This window comes from Amphiura filiformis, chromosome 10 (genome assembly GCF_039555335.1).
Source record: "Amphiura filiformis chromosome 10, Afil_fr2py, whole genome shotgun sequence".
Taxonomy (NCBI): Eukaryota; Metazoa; Echinodermata; class Ophiuroidea; order Amphilepidida; family Amphiuridae; genus Amphiura; species Amphiura filiformis.
In genome coordinates this window covers 59,327,884-59,341,444 of record NC_092637.1, presented here as the reverse complement: position 1 = coordinate 59,341,444, position 13,561 = coordinate 59,327,884, and the positions used below count along the sequence as shown (strand labels likewise).

The following is a 13,561-nucleotide window of genomic DNA, read 5'->3' as shown; positions in this document are numbered from 1 at the left end:
TGGTTTCTTCTCCTCCTTCTCCTTTTCCTCCTCCATCAAACACATCATTCTGTCAAGGCTAGCGCTAAAACTACAAGGGCCCCAGGGCCAATATGTGGTACACTTATGGTGCCTACCCCGTAGATTTATCCTTTGCACATCTTGGCCCCAGAGGTCAAAGGTCACGGGCCCCAGGGGCCCAAATGTGAAAATACAAAGTATGCTGTTTCTCATCAAATGAAGCAGCCTCAGGGGCCTGAGTTGGTACACTGATAGCTCCCAGTAGTACTCTATATATACAAGTATACATGAGCCCCATATGTCATATATTATGGGCCCCAGGGCCCCAAATGTTAAAATAAGGGGCAACAGATTGACAAAGCTAGCGCTAAAACTATAAAGGCCCCAGGGCCCATATGTGGTACACTTATGGGCCTTACCCCGTAGATTTATCTTTTGCACATCTTGGCCCCAGAGGTCAAAGGTCACGGGCCCCAGGGGCCCAAATGTATAAATACAAAGCATGTTGTTTCTCATCAAATGAAGCAGCCTCAAGCCCCTGAGTTAGTACAGATAGCTCCAGTGGTACTCTATATATATAAGTATACATGAGCCCCATATGTCATATATTATGGGCCCCAAATGTTAAAATAAGGGGCAACAGATTGACAACGCTAAAACTACAAGGGTCCTAGGGCCCATATGTGGTACACTTATGGGCCTTACCCCGTAGATTTATCTTTTGCACATCTTGGCCCCAGAGGTCAAAGGTCACGGGCCCAAATGTAAAAATACAAAGCATGCTGTTTCTCATCAAATGAAGCAGCCTCAGGGCCCAGAGTTAGTACACTGATAGCGCCAGGGGTATATATACAAGTATACATGAGCCCCATATGTCATATATTATGGGCCCCAGGGCCCCAAATGTTAAAATAAGGGGCAACAGATTGACAAGGCTAGCTACATGTATAAAACTACAAGGACACTAGGGCTCATATGTGGCACATGTATGGGCCCTGAGTTGTAAATGTGCCTTTTGCCCATTTTGGCCCCAGATGGTTTAGGCTAGGGGCCCCAGAGGCCCAAATGTTAACACAAGGGCCAGTCGTTTCTCAGCAAATAAAGTAGCTACAGGGTTTAGATTTGGTACACTAATAGCTGCTAAATATTGGCAAACATGTCAGAACATTCAAACATTTATATCGTCTCAATGATGATACGTTTATGAAGTTAAAGAAACTGAACATTGAAACAAAGAGACGCGGCTGCCGTGCTGGTATAAATAATCAGAGACAAGCTCGTGTTATTGTCAGACAGAGAAAATCCAACACAAATCATCGTGATGTTATGTGATAAGAATCTTATCAATATTAAAACTGCAATCATGCCAAAGAGAAAGTCTCTCCCGAAATCATGTCTTATGACATGGAACGCTTCGCTCACTGAAAACCAAAACCACCTCAATTTCAGATTTTATCATAGACCATAATGTAGACCTACTTGCTGTCACAGAATCTTGGTTGACTGGTAGCGATCGTGACAGCCACCCCTGGCTGATCTGAACAACACACTGCCTCATTTTCGTGTGCACCATCAACCTCGCACAGGTAGAAGAGGGGTGGAATTTGTCTTTGTCGCACAAAGGATTTAATGTTAATTAAAACCAAAATCTGACATTCCCCTCTTTCGAGCATATGGATTTCACAGTTGTCGCTAGTGACTCATCGCTCCTCAGGCTTATCATCATATATAGGCCTCCGCCATCTAAAGAAAACCAACTGACAGTAAATGCGTTTTTTTTTTTTTTTTCTACGCTGCTCGAGATGGTGTCAGTCGACCCTACCAGAACCATATTGGTTGGAGATTACAACTTCCACGTTGATGTATGTGATGATAGAAACGCCAGTGCCATGAAAGATCTTCTGGACTCTGCTGGTCTCCAGCAACATGTTATGGAAGCAACGCACCGTCATGGTCATACCCTCGACCTGTTAATCACCAGAAATGTTGAAGATTTGGTTTCGAGGTAGAGGTGGTCCGAGGCCTACCGTCAGATCATTATGCAGTAAAATGCAGCGTTGATTTCTCGCGTCCCGGACCTGTAAAGAAAACAGTGTGTTACCGCGAGCTTCGCAAGATCGATGCTGCTAAGTTCCACGACGACATCAAGACCTCGATGCTATACACAGCGCCATCGGAAGATCCTTCTTGCATTGTATCTCAATATGAACAAGTTCTCAGTGAGCTTCTCGATCGCCATGCTCCTCTTAAGACGAGAACTATGTCATTTCTACCAAATGCGCCCTGGTACACGGAAGATCTGCGTGCAGCAAAACGCTTAAAACGGTGCCATGAGCGCAAATGGCGTAAATCCAAACTAGAGATAGACCGCCAAATCTTTGTTGATCAGTGTCAAATCTACACTCGCAAGCTTGAAAAAGCTAAGTGTGATTATCACCGCAATAAGATTGCTGAATGCGATGATCGGCAGCTATTCAGGCTGGTGGATAAAATGTGCAGACCAGAAACGGCTTCATCGCGTGTTCTTCCATCTCATGATAACGCCAAGTCTTTGGCAAATAAGTTTGCCGACTTCTTTCATGCAAAGATCAAAAATCTGCGTAAGGATATTGATAGCTCGGTTCACAACTCTCCATCGGTTGACATACACGATACACGTTGCTGCAGTAGTTTTAGATACATACATACATCATCATTTTATTTCATTCAAATCAACATACAAAATATATATAAAAGACACAAAAATTTGAATGAGGAGATGCTCAAAAGGCCCAAAGGCCTGAAGCGAGCACCCCTTACACTACCCTAAGTTACAACATACAAGTACACAAAAATAACAAATAAAAGAAAAAAAAAAGAGGAGAAGAACATGCAAAGAAAGAACCAATATAAATATTTATAACATTTCAATAAATAGACATTCCACAGTTCACACAAGAAATTGATAGTTGGGGTTGGGGGAGGTCATTAAATAATGCCTAAATATTAGATGTAATTTTTTATTAGACTTTTCTTTATTTGTAACTTAAACTGGTTTACTGATTTTGCCATCTTTATATATTTATCAGTAATATTCCATTTCCTAGGACCGCAGCTCTTATTGTTTTGTGAGCAAATTCTGTTTTTGTATGACATATATTATAGTCATCGGCATTTCTTGTGTGATACTTATGTCGATTTATCTGCTGCATGAAATAGTTGTCGAATACTACAGGCAGCTGATTTGAAAAATGTTTATACATAAATATGCTTAATTCCATATGATATGTGTCATAAACATTAAGTAATTCATACTTTTTAAAAATAGGAGCAGAGTGACATAAATAATGACTATTTGAAATGATTCTAAGTGCCTTTTTTTGCAGTACAAAAATCTTCTCTAAGTATTTCTTACATGTATTTCCCCATGCTAAAATAGCATAATTTATATAAGGAAGAATTAATGTGCAATATAGTGAAAATAAAACTTTCTCTGGTACAAAGTGCTTAATTTGGTTTATTACTCCAATACCTCTGGAAATATTCTTTGATATATTATCAATGTGAGTTTTCCATGTCAAATTTTCGTCAATTGTCACGCCTAGGAATTTGGTCTTGTCAACCTGATTAAGTGGAGTATTGTACAATATGATATCTTTTTTTACATTATTTGATATACGTGATGTTTTATGGTGAGTTCCAAGTACCATATAATTTGTCTTACTTGCATTTACTGACAGCTTATTCGCCTTAAACCAATTATTGACTTCAAGTAATTCTTTATTAACTAGATCATACTTAGACAAAATGTCTGTATGTGAATAGGTGATGGTGGTATCGTCGGCAAACAATACAAATTCAAGAATCGATGAGGTGTTTGTGATATTTTTATAATTTCTTCACTTACGATTGGTTTCATATACATACTGCTGCTGAATGGTTTTTCTAAATAATCATGATAATTTTTCCCAGTACATTTGATATTGGAGGCTAATTTTGGTCCTATATTGACAAAAAAATCATTAAATTCATTTGAAATCTTCTCAGAATCAAGTATAATATCGGCAGGAAGTGACGTCGGACTACGATAGCGAATATTAACATTGTGCATATTAGACAATCAAATTGACAGATTAACAGACACGAAGATGAAGTGATAAATGTGTGAAAATTGATAATCACAAATTCACAATTCTGAAATACAGTTTTTAAAAGTATGGAGAGTCATTGAAGGCAAGTTTCCATGAATATCTTGAGGGAGTCCATTCCAAGCATAACATGATCTGCAGAAGAAAGCATACACACGCCAGGGACTGTCTTTTGAGGAGAGCGAGAGCAATCACTCTCTACTGCTCTCCTTAATCTGATATAGGAGAGTGATTTTTAGCTCTCCTTAGTTGACCATTCTCTCCTTACATTCTATTGTAAATGCTCTAAACAACTCTCCTTGAAGGCTCCAGAAGAGCTATTTAATGCTCTCCTGCAAATTCCAAAAGACAGTCCCCGACACGCCTTACATTGTGTACACGCTTAGTACGCTACATGGATGCAACATGCATGTTCCAGTTTAGCCAAGAAGTACTTAATTTACTTGTAGTAGTGATAGGCTGTATAAGGGTGTAGTTGCAAACAGCTTAGGGTACCAGCTTATTTGATGCAGCTTGTTGTTATGAGTAATTTGACACCAATTTGATTGAAATCGGCCAAAAATTGAAACAGTGCAGGGGAAATAACGACTCACAAGGGGGGGGGGCAGATTTGACCTTTATTTTCTAGTTTTAAGGGAATTTTATCACATTAAGGATTATGTAATGCATTTTTGGTATCTACTTACATAGTTTTAGGTCCAGGAAGGTCATTTATGCACTTTGTGTCAAATGAAACTTTTTAGTGTCCTTAAAATTAACGGTTTTGGGTAAAATTAGGCTGTGAGGGCGCTTTTCCTTTTAGCGACCCCTTTCACAACCATTTTTTATTTTTAAGTTAATCATACTAGAGATAATCATCAATCATCCATATTCTGCAATTTTCAGCCATTTATCACATTTGGTGTGGCCGTGGTGCTAACTTTTAATACGGGGGAAACCTGCCCATACAATATACAGGGGTCAACGAACTTTGTATCACATGTCAATGGAAGCGTCTCTACACATTTTCAAATGGGTACCACGCACAAGTGAAATAAGGTTGATAGTTCAAATTTGGACAGATGCTGTTATTTATCAGTACTAACTTTGATTTGATAATAAGAAATGATAAAATTTTAGTAGGGGGGATACGTAACAGCTATTAGGCTGAACAGCGCTCTCACATCCTAAATTGGTTCTTAAACTTGCATCAAAACATACGATTTGTGTAAAAATTGCATAAATATATTCAGGGGGCCCAAAATCATGTAAATAATCATTAGAATCCAACAAACAGCAAAGAAAACGCTTATAATTGTCAAAATAGTGAAAAATAGGGGGGGTCCCAAGAAACCCCCCTTATGCGTCATTTTTCAACCGTCATTTTTCAACAGATTTTTTTTTAATGTGTCAAAATGCTCAGGAGGATTAGCTGCTTCAATTCAGCTGGTACCCTAAGCTTTTTGAAACATCACCCTTTTTTTGGGCTGTACAGCCTATCACTACTTGTAGTTGCAAACTGAATACTTTTTGATTGTTTTACAGTTTGTACAGTACACACACTTACTATCTGCCCTCTGGGTCTCTTTGCTGTATCTTCTGTAATACATTGATCTCTAGCTTGGCTGCTTCCCTGTACTTATCAGTGTTCTTGATGATCTTCAGTGCAATCTTTCCATACCTGATTCACACATAAATGTATGGCACCAAAAAGAAACATTGTACAATGCATTCAATTTGTTTAAAAAAATGTCAAATAAAGAAATCCTAAATTCAGGTACAATTTATAATTAGCAAAATTACTCCTAAAAGACCAACACTGTGGCTATAATAATTGAAGAGTCAACTATGTGACAGTTAAAGAGGAAATAACAAATCTGGATTTATTCATTATAAGTGTTTCAAAAAGCTCCACATTTTATAGTGAAATACAATCCATTATTTGAAGGTCCAACTCACCAAGGTCCAGACCAGTGTAAAAGAACATTGTGATGGAAGGATAAGGTCATCTGCGCAATTACTAGTATAAACATTTAGTAATTGAATGCCAGTAATAAAGTACACAAAAACATGTTCGCTATAGAGTTGGTCGGGTCAACCATGCAGAATTTTGGTTATGAACTATAGAGGGCAAGATTTTTTAAATTCCCACCCCACACCTGTATTTTCGAGCGTTTTTGAAGCTTTTTGTGCTATTTTTTTGGGGGGATAATCAAGCTTTTCTCCCTTTTTAATATTTTGGATGTTGTTTACTTCCAAAGACTGCGCCTAGGCTAGGGTGCATCAAACGCTCCTCAACCATATTTTTTGTACAGGTGTCAAACTGTGCCATTTAACTAGAAAATCACCCCCTCCAAATTTAAATTTAATCGAGTTCGGACAGAGGCAACCAATAAAAGTCCGGCCGGCAGCTATTGTATTATACATACAGTTATACACACATTAATAGCTGCCTTTAGTGAAAGTTTTTTAATTATTTTATATCTCGGCCAATACTCAATCAAATGCAAATCCATTCGAACTAAGCAAAAAGGCAGCTATTTTCAGACATATATGAGGTCATAATAATGGCTGCCATGTGCATGTTTCTCTATTTACAGCTGTTTCTGCATGGAAAATGGATCCATCACGCGCTGCAAGCTTAAAGTTTGTGTATGATAGGTGCCTTTAACTAAATGACAAATCAATCAGGCAGCTATTTAGTTTTCATTACTTTATACTGCACATCACTGTGGCTGCCATATGAATAACAATGTAATAAATTGCTTAATATTTATCAGTCCATATGCTTTCTCAGATTAGGTGTCTGTTTTCTATCTTGCTCCACCACTTGCAAGACACTTGATTATGTTCCTCACTCTGGGCAATAGCTAGGAAATCTGTATGAGTTTCACGACACTTTCTGGCTGCATCATTTACCACATTGACGGCTCTAACATTGCTAAGCGATAGCAGTAAAGCTAAAGACTCGGGCCAATCAATTACATTCAAGCAGTCATGTATGTCCAAACTGCTGTATAGCATCAAAATCTCTCTAATACAGAATCACATTGAACAGCTTCCGCAAGGCACTGTGACAAAAAAAGCACCAGCTACCAAAGATATGTGAATTTGTTGTATTTGCAACAATAATCTAAAGTTCCTGCTGGATAACATGTAGTGTTGCTTCGTCATGGAACGATAGTCAGTTGTACAGTATGCCAATATCAATTTTGGTGTTGCAACAAGTGCATGCAAGCCCACAAAGCCCTGAACAGACATCTGTGGTATCTCACCGAAGAGATGGCACCGCTTGCTCTCTTCAGTGGAAACGTACCAGTAGCAGTACAAGAGAGCCAAGCTTTTGCGAGAAGGCTACTTGAACTTAAACCTGATGCAGCAGCATTAAAGCCATGTATTCGCTTGGCATAGGTTTTGGAAAGCCAAAGTTCCCTGACCCTGAGAATATCACTTATTCAACAGTTGTCCTAGCTGATTTTGCAGGCAAGGACTCCTGGTTCACTATGAACATCCTGCAGATCAATGACAAATTTCTAGCAGACAATGTTGACACTTGGCCCGAGTCCTCAGTTTATCTGCAATCGCTTAGCAATGTTAGAGCCGTCAATGTGGTAAATGATGCAGCAGAACGTGGCGTGAAACAGGGGTAGTGCTAGAACTAAACTCTCCCGTGTCCGCAGGGACCCCCAAATTTGCAGAAAATTAAAAAGTAGGGGGTCCGGAGTAGAGTTTGGTGAGTCCCAGTTGCACAAATGCAGCATAAATAGTATGTCTGCAATAGCGCTAGATTGAAAAACTGGGGTCTGCATGGACCCCTAATTTGCAGAAAATTTTAAAAACAGGGGGTCCAAACTCTATTTTGGTGGGTCCGGGAACCCAAAAAGCAACTTAGCGCTACCTCTGGCGTGAAAGTCAGTGCAGAGACTCCCCAAAGTTAGGAACATTATCAAAATGTCTTGCAAGTGGTGGAGCAAGATAGAAAACGGACACCTGAATGATGCTACCTAATTTACCAATATCATATGGACTGATAAGCAACATAAGTACATTTATTACATTGTTATGCATATGGCAGCCACAGTGATGTTCAGTATAAAGTAATGAAAAATAAATAGCTGCCTGATTGATTTGTCATTAAGTAAAAGGCATCTATCATGCAAACTTTAAGCTCAAGCAGCACGTGAAGGACCCATTTTCCATGCAGAAATGGCTGTAAATAGAGAAACATGCACATGGCAGCTATTATTATGACTTCAAATATGTCTGAAAATAGCTGCCTTTTTGCTTAGTTCAAATGGATTTGCATTTTATTGAGTATTGTCTGAGATATGAGGTACTGTAAAAACATTCACTAATGGCAGCTATTAAAATGTATGTATAACTGTATATATATAATTCAATAGCTGCCGGCCGGAGTTTTACTGGTTGCCTGTCTGAACTTTAAACCCCCTTCCCGACCTCCAATTGAATTTAAATTTGGAGGGGATGATTTTCTAGTTAAATGGCACAGTTTGACACTAGGTACAAAAAAATATGGTTGACATGAGGGGAGTTTGATGCACCCTAGCCTAGGCCTAGAGATAGTAGAATGGAGTTCAACTGTGTTGGTAATAGACCTTTTCAGTCAGAAATTTATGAAAAAAAATGAACGTGCATGACCATCATAATCTGTCAAGATATTGATTTCTGCTGATTTGAATATGGACACCACATTCTGTACGCTGCATTACATGTGAATAAGAGCAATGCAGCACCATGGTACATGATTGGTGTGAACAATACACATCACAAGTTTGTTTGCGCCAAGTTTGCGATTGATTGTTGTGTTTTATGGCGATATCTAGCTGTTCAACTCATTTCCAATCAGTTGCTTTTTATGATATAATTATGACCTCAACACAAATTGCAAAAATCTCTTCCAATGACATTGACATTCATCAGGAGACAGGCACCCAAAGTTTAGAACAGAGACCTTTTTGACACTTTGTGGATGTGTTGCTCCACCTACAGGTCTGAATCCCTTGGGGGCACCAAGGAAGGCATATACGAGGGGGTATCAAAAAGTTTTTGAACTCGCCCAAAAGTGAAAGAGCTATATGAAATTTTGTCAGTGCAATCACTGGTCCTTTTGTACACTATGGTTCAAAATGGTCTCATAAGTATGTTTACTTTTTTACAGGTGGCGTTAGATGCCAATAACCTGCTGCCCCAGTTACTACACATAAATTGCAAGATTGAGAAAGATTGAGGCAAGCAGCGTTATTAAGATCCTGCTTTTGAAGGGTTGCAGTGCCTAGAAAATCGATGATGAAATGAAAGTTATCTTCGGTGCTCACTGTTGCTTTTTTATTTCATCACAGATTTTCTGGGCACTGTACCCTTAAAATGGAACTTAATCATGCTACATGCCTCCATTTTCTCCATTTTGCTGGTTATGCGGTTACATAAGCAGTTACTGACATCTAACGCCTGTAAAAAAAGTAAACATACTTATGAGACCATTTTTGCACCATAGTGTACATAACTTAGGACCAGTGATTGCACTGACAAAATTTCATTGATATAGCTTGTTCACTTCTGGGCGATTTCAAAAACTTTTTGATACCCTCTCGTACATATTCACCAATGTAGACCAGAGCAGGGTTCACACTTTAGCTTAAATTTTAAAACTGCACCATGGGCCCATAAAAGAAGTTACCAAAATTGTATGACTCAGTTTGGGGTTCAAGTGGTCCTTGTTCCCTTATTTGGGTTGCCATTCTCCTGATGCAACATTACTTACGTATCACTGGAATGTTTTTCCTTGTCTCGGCAAGCACATACTTTACCAAATGTGCCTTCACCTAATGTTGATAGGATTTCATCTATATTTGGGAGGAAAAACATGAAACTGCATTAACAATGATATTCTTCCATAAGAGGGAAAAAAAAGGTGGTAATAATAATAAGAAATCACTAAGAAGCTAACACACACCAAGCCATTCCCTGTCTGTAAAAAGGTTCATTTCTAGAATAAAAGAGACAAGTAAGTTTTCTTTTCTTTTCTTTCAACAAGTTCTATGTATGTCCAACTGACGTTTCAAAAATGTGTCGTGTTGTTGGAATGACATGATAAAAAATAAAGGTTGCTTCCAATTTCAACATCACACAAATCTTACATTGTGCTACCATTAGGGCACTTGAAAGTAACAATTGTGCAACCTTGAATCTTACAACTACTTATTCAAACATTCATCAATAAATCTCTACTAATCATGAACATTGATTTGATTCACCCTTCCAATTTTACTTAACAGTTGATTAAATAAAATGGAACACAGCACCAAGTTACTTGTGCTATTTTTATACACAGATAGAAAGACAGACGGACAGACAGGTTCAAACGTGAGGAAAGGGGACACCTGCTTGTTTATGTTCAGTATACAATAAACATTTATGATGTACACTGTGTAAAGTGCATGCTGCATGGTGTGTTGTTTGTGCCTTGAATGTGACAAAGTCCCATGAAATATTAACATTAATGTATGTGTGAGTGTTGATGAATTACATGACAAATTAAAGCGTCCCATTTAGCACCATATGTCTACAAGGTCCAAAACAGGTGTTTTCGCTTAAGAAAATTTACATTATTTGTGTACAACTGTTGTATAACCATTAATTTTGCTCAAATTCATGTAATTCAATGTTGTTTGGTTAATTGTTAGTGTTTCTTCAACTGTCTAAGGCAAATAGAGGGCACGTTTTACTTAAAAATAAAAAAAAATTACGAAGATAAGGTTTGAAGTACATCTTGCTTGTAAGGTGTCACCCGGCCGATAAACTAGATGACCATGTTCGTCATCGATCACACTTGTACGACTGTGCCCTTCTTCTCTGTGGCTCTTCTGTTCTTGCGACAATTTATGACAACATCATCACCATCACCCCAAACCCAACACAACACCATGATTCGTCGTCGTCGTCATCATCATCATCATCATAAGCGGGTAGTCGACGCCGGAACATGACAACAGGGAAAAGGTTTTCGAGATGGATGCGGTGGACAGGTTCGTGTACGTGTGTTGTTCATCATTCGTTAATCATCGAGGTACATGATATAATACAAAAGATAGACAAGGGGATGCATATGGAAAAAAAATAAGCAATCTATAATCCACTGTGCCTACATAATCATAGGCTGTTAAAAACACAACATGCTTTGTTGCATCAAGGACCCACTAGACCCACATCAAAACTATAACAAACTTCCCAATTTGGGCATATAATTTGATATGGCCAACATTTCTGCACACCACTTTCACACACATTTTCTCATAATTCATAATACATAAACTCCCACCTCTTACATCACAGCATCTTCCTGCAGTCATTTTGATCTAATACACTTTGTGTACTGTGGCAACAAGCAACCACTGAAGGTTTTAAGACTTGAGCACTACATTCCAGTCAACACTTGGTAACAAAACTTTGCAACTCTTTACTAAGCTATAGAACTCTTTAGCATCCAATAAGCAAAATGTGCAGATATCTTAATTAGGAAATTTGAAAGTAAAGTATAAAAAACACAACATATTGTTATATTACATAGTACCAACTATGTTGGATGAAAATAATATTAAATAACATACATGTATGCCACAAAGTTGAAAAACAACTTCAAAGCATTTTGAACATAAAAGAGGAAATCTTGTTTGATTTGATTCTATCTGATCACATGACAATGTCAAAATATTGAAAGTATATACGTTGCATGCAGTTTTTGGTTGAATACTGGTACACATTTTAAAATAAAAAAAACAGAATCAGAGTACTTTGGGGGAAATAAAAATAAAAAGGGATTTCCGTACATGCTCTTTGATATTATCATTTGCAAGTATGCCTTAGAATGATGTAAGATGTCATCATATCTCATGCATCAAGATTTGCAAATTGCACAAAGTTCAATTTCAGTTTGCTGAAAATCACCCATAGATCGGCTTGTTTACACAAGATTCAACCAGGGCTCACATGAGCTTTTACATTAAAACTGGCCCATTTGGCCATATTGGACCAGTTAATGCAGTTCACAACTTGCCTGCATGCCTCCCAGCATTGCCGTAGTATTTTTTCATTCTAAATTCACAGTTATACATGTACACCTGCTATGGCAAGTTGGGGTAGGTGCACAACTCTCAACTGCAAACATACATGTACAAGTGCCTAATTTAAGCTCTGATTTAAACAACTCTAATGTCCACAGGACTTTCATGAAATTGAACATGTGCCATTGATCAAGAGATATTTTGTAAGTACATATTATGATATGTATGTATCTCTACAAATGTAGGTACATCAATACTCACCCTGCTGCTCTCAATCTGCGAACATCAATTACAGCATTGTTACAAAAACATAACCCCTCTGGACCAAAGATGAACAATATGTCACTTATTGAAATTGCAAAGTATTTAGGACTGATAGCCAATGTCAATTCAACATGTAATTATCAAGATGTTTCAGCTATGTGGTGTAGATGCGCCAAGTATACACATAAACTGGTAGTCCAATATTGAAATTCATACAATTATCTCTAAGTGACACATTGATCATCCAATAAGGATTAGAGCTTTGTCCTAATTGTTTTATTGGACAGGGAACTTGACAAGCATTTGTGCTTTTTTGTAATATTGTTTTTCCTTCTTTCTCTCTCTGAACAGTCACTTTATGACACCACAAACTGAAATATTCTTCCTAATACTCAAATTGCTGACCTATATATCTCTGACATGTGAGTGTAATATATTTTCAAGTAACATTTTGGCATACATGAACAAGTGGATTTTTGGTTGAACGCTGTGTGATGTAGCTCTCTGAAACTAACATTTTTCTGTAATGGGGTGAGGTGTTGGACTAGAAAAGGGTTATTGATAAGGGGATCATTTTAATAAACATTGGAACAAAACCTACCCCAGATGAACGACTATCCGAAGTATGATATTGCTGCTTGTGTCTCCTGGACGAACGGTGTGTCCGCCAGTTACCACTACTGATGTCATCCCTCCTTCCACTGGCTCCATGGCGATGACCACCACTACCTCTAGATCTGTGGGTGTAGCTGTCCCTGTCTTGATGTATATACACTGGGTCGAAGCCCCCGACTGGTGTGTAGTATTGGTCTTCATGATAAATGTCTCCTCGGCCTCCTGGTGATGGTGATCGCTCTCTACGATAATTCCGACTGCAAATAGCCAATCATTAAGTGGGATAGATTATTACAGACTACACTAGTTGTGTAAACAATCCTTATGGACTTCCAAGTCTGCAAATTCTCATGCCTTAAGGCCAGAGTAAGGGGAGACACATTTGTCCACACCCGAATTTGAGATTTCTTGATATTTATCAACACTAAGATGTATTCTTTCACTTGAAACTGATAAAAATACAACTTCCTAATATTTACTTGTATTTTTGCTTGA

General features: G+C 38.2%; 1 protein-coding gene across 2 annotated transcripts in view; it reads right to left on the bottom strand.

Annotated features, from left to right (window-relative positions):
- LOC140163085 (dual specificity protein kinase CLK2-like) overlaps positions 1-13,561 on the bottom strand; it is a 72,009-nt gene that overhangs the window by 12,466 nt on the left and 45,982 nt on the right. For both annotated transcript variants that reach the window (XR_011860401.1, XM_072186457.1), the window contains exons 3-6: positions 13,053-13,323; positions 10,894-10,990; positions 9,889-9,970; positions 5,674-5,787 (exon numbers count right to left, since the gene is read on the bottom strand). Coding sequence is in view for 1 of the 2 variants with exons in the window: in XM_072186457.1 (XP_072042558.1) it covers positions 5,674-5,787; positions 9,889-9,970; positions 10,894-10,990; positions 13,053-13,323 (564 nt within the window). In the remaining variant the exon portion in view is untranslated. The remainder of the gene's footprint in view (positions 1-5,673; positions 5,788-9,888; positions 9,971-10,893; positions 10,991-13,052; positions 13,324-13,561) is intronic.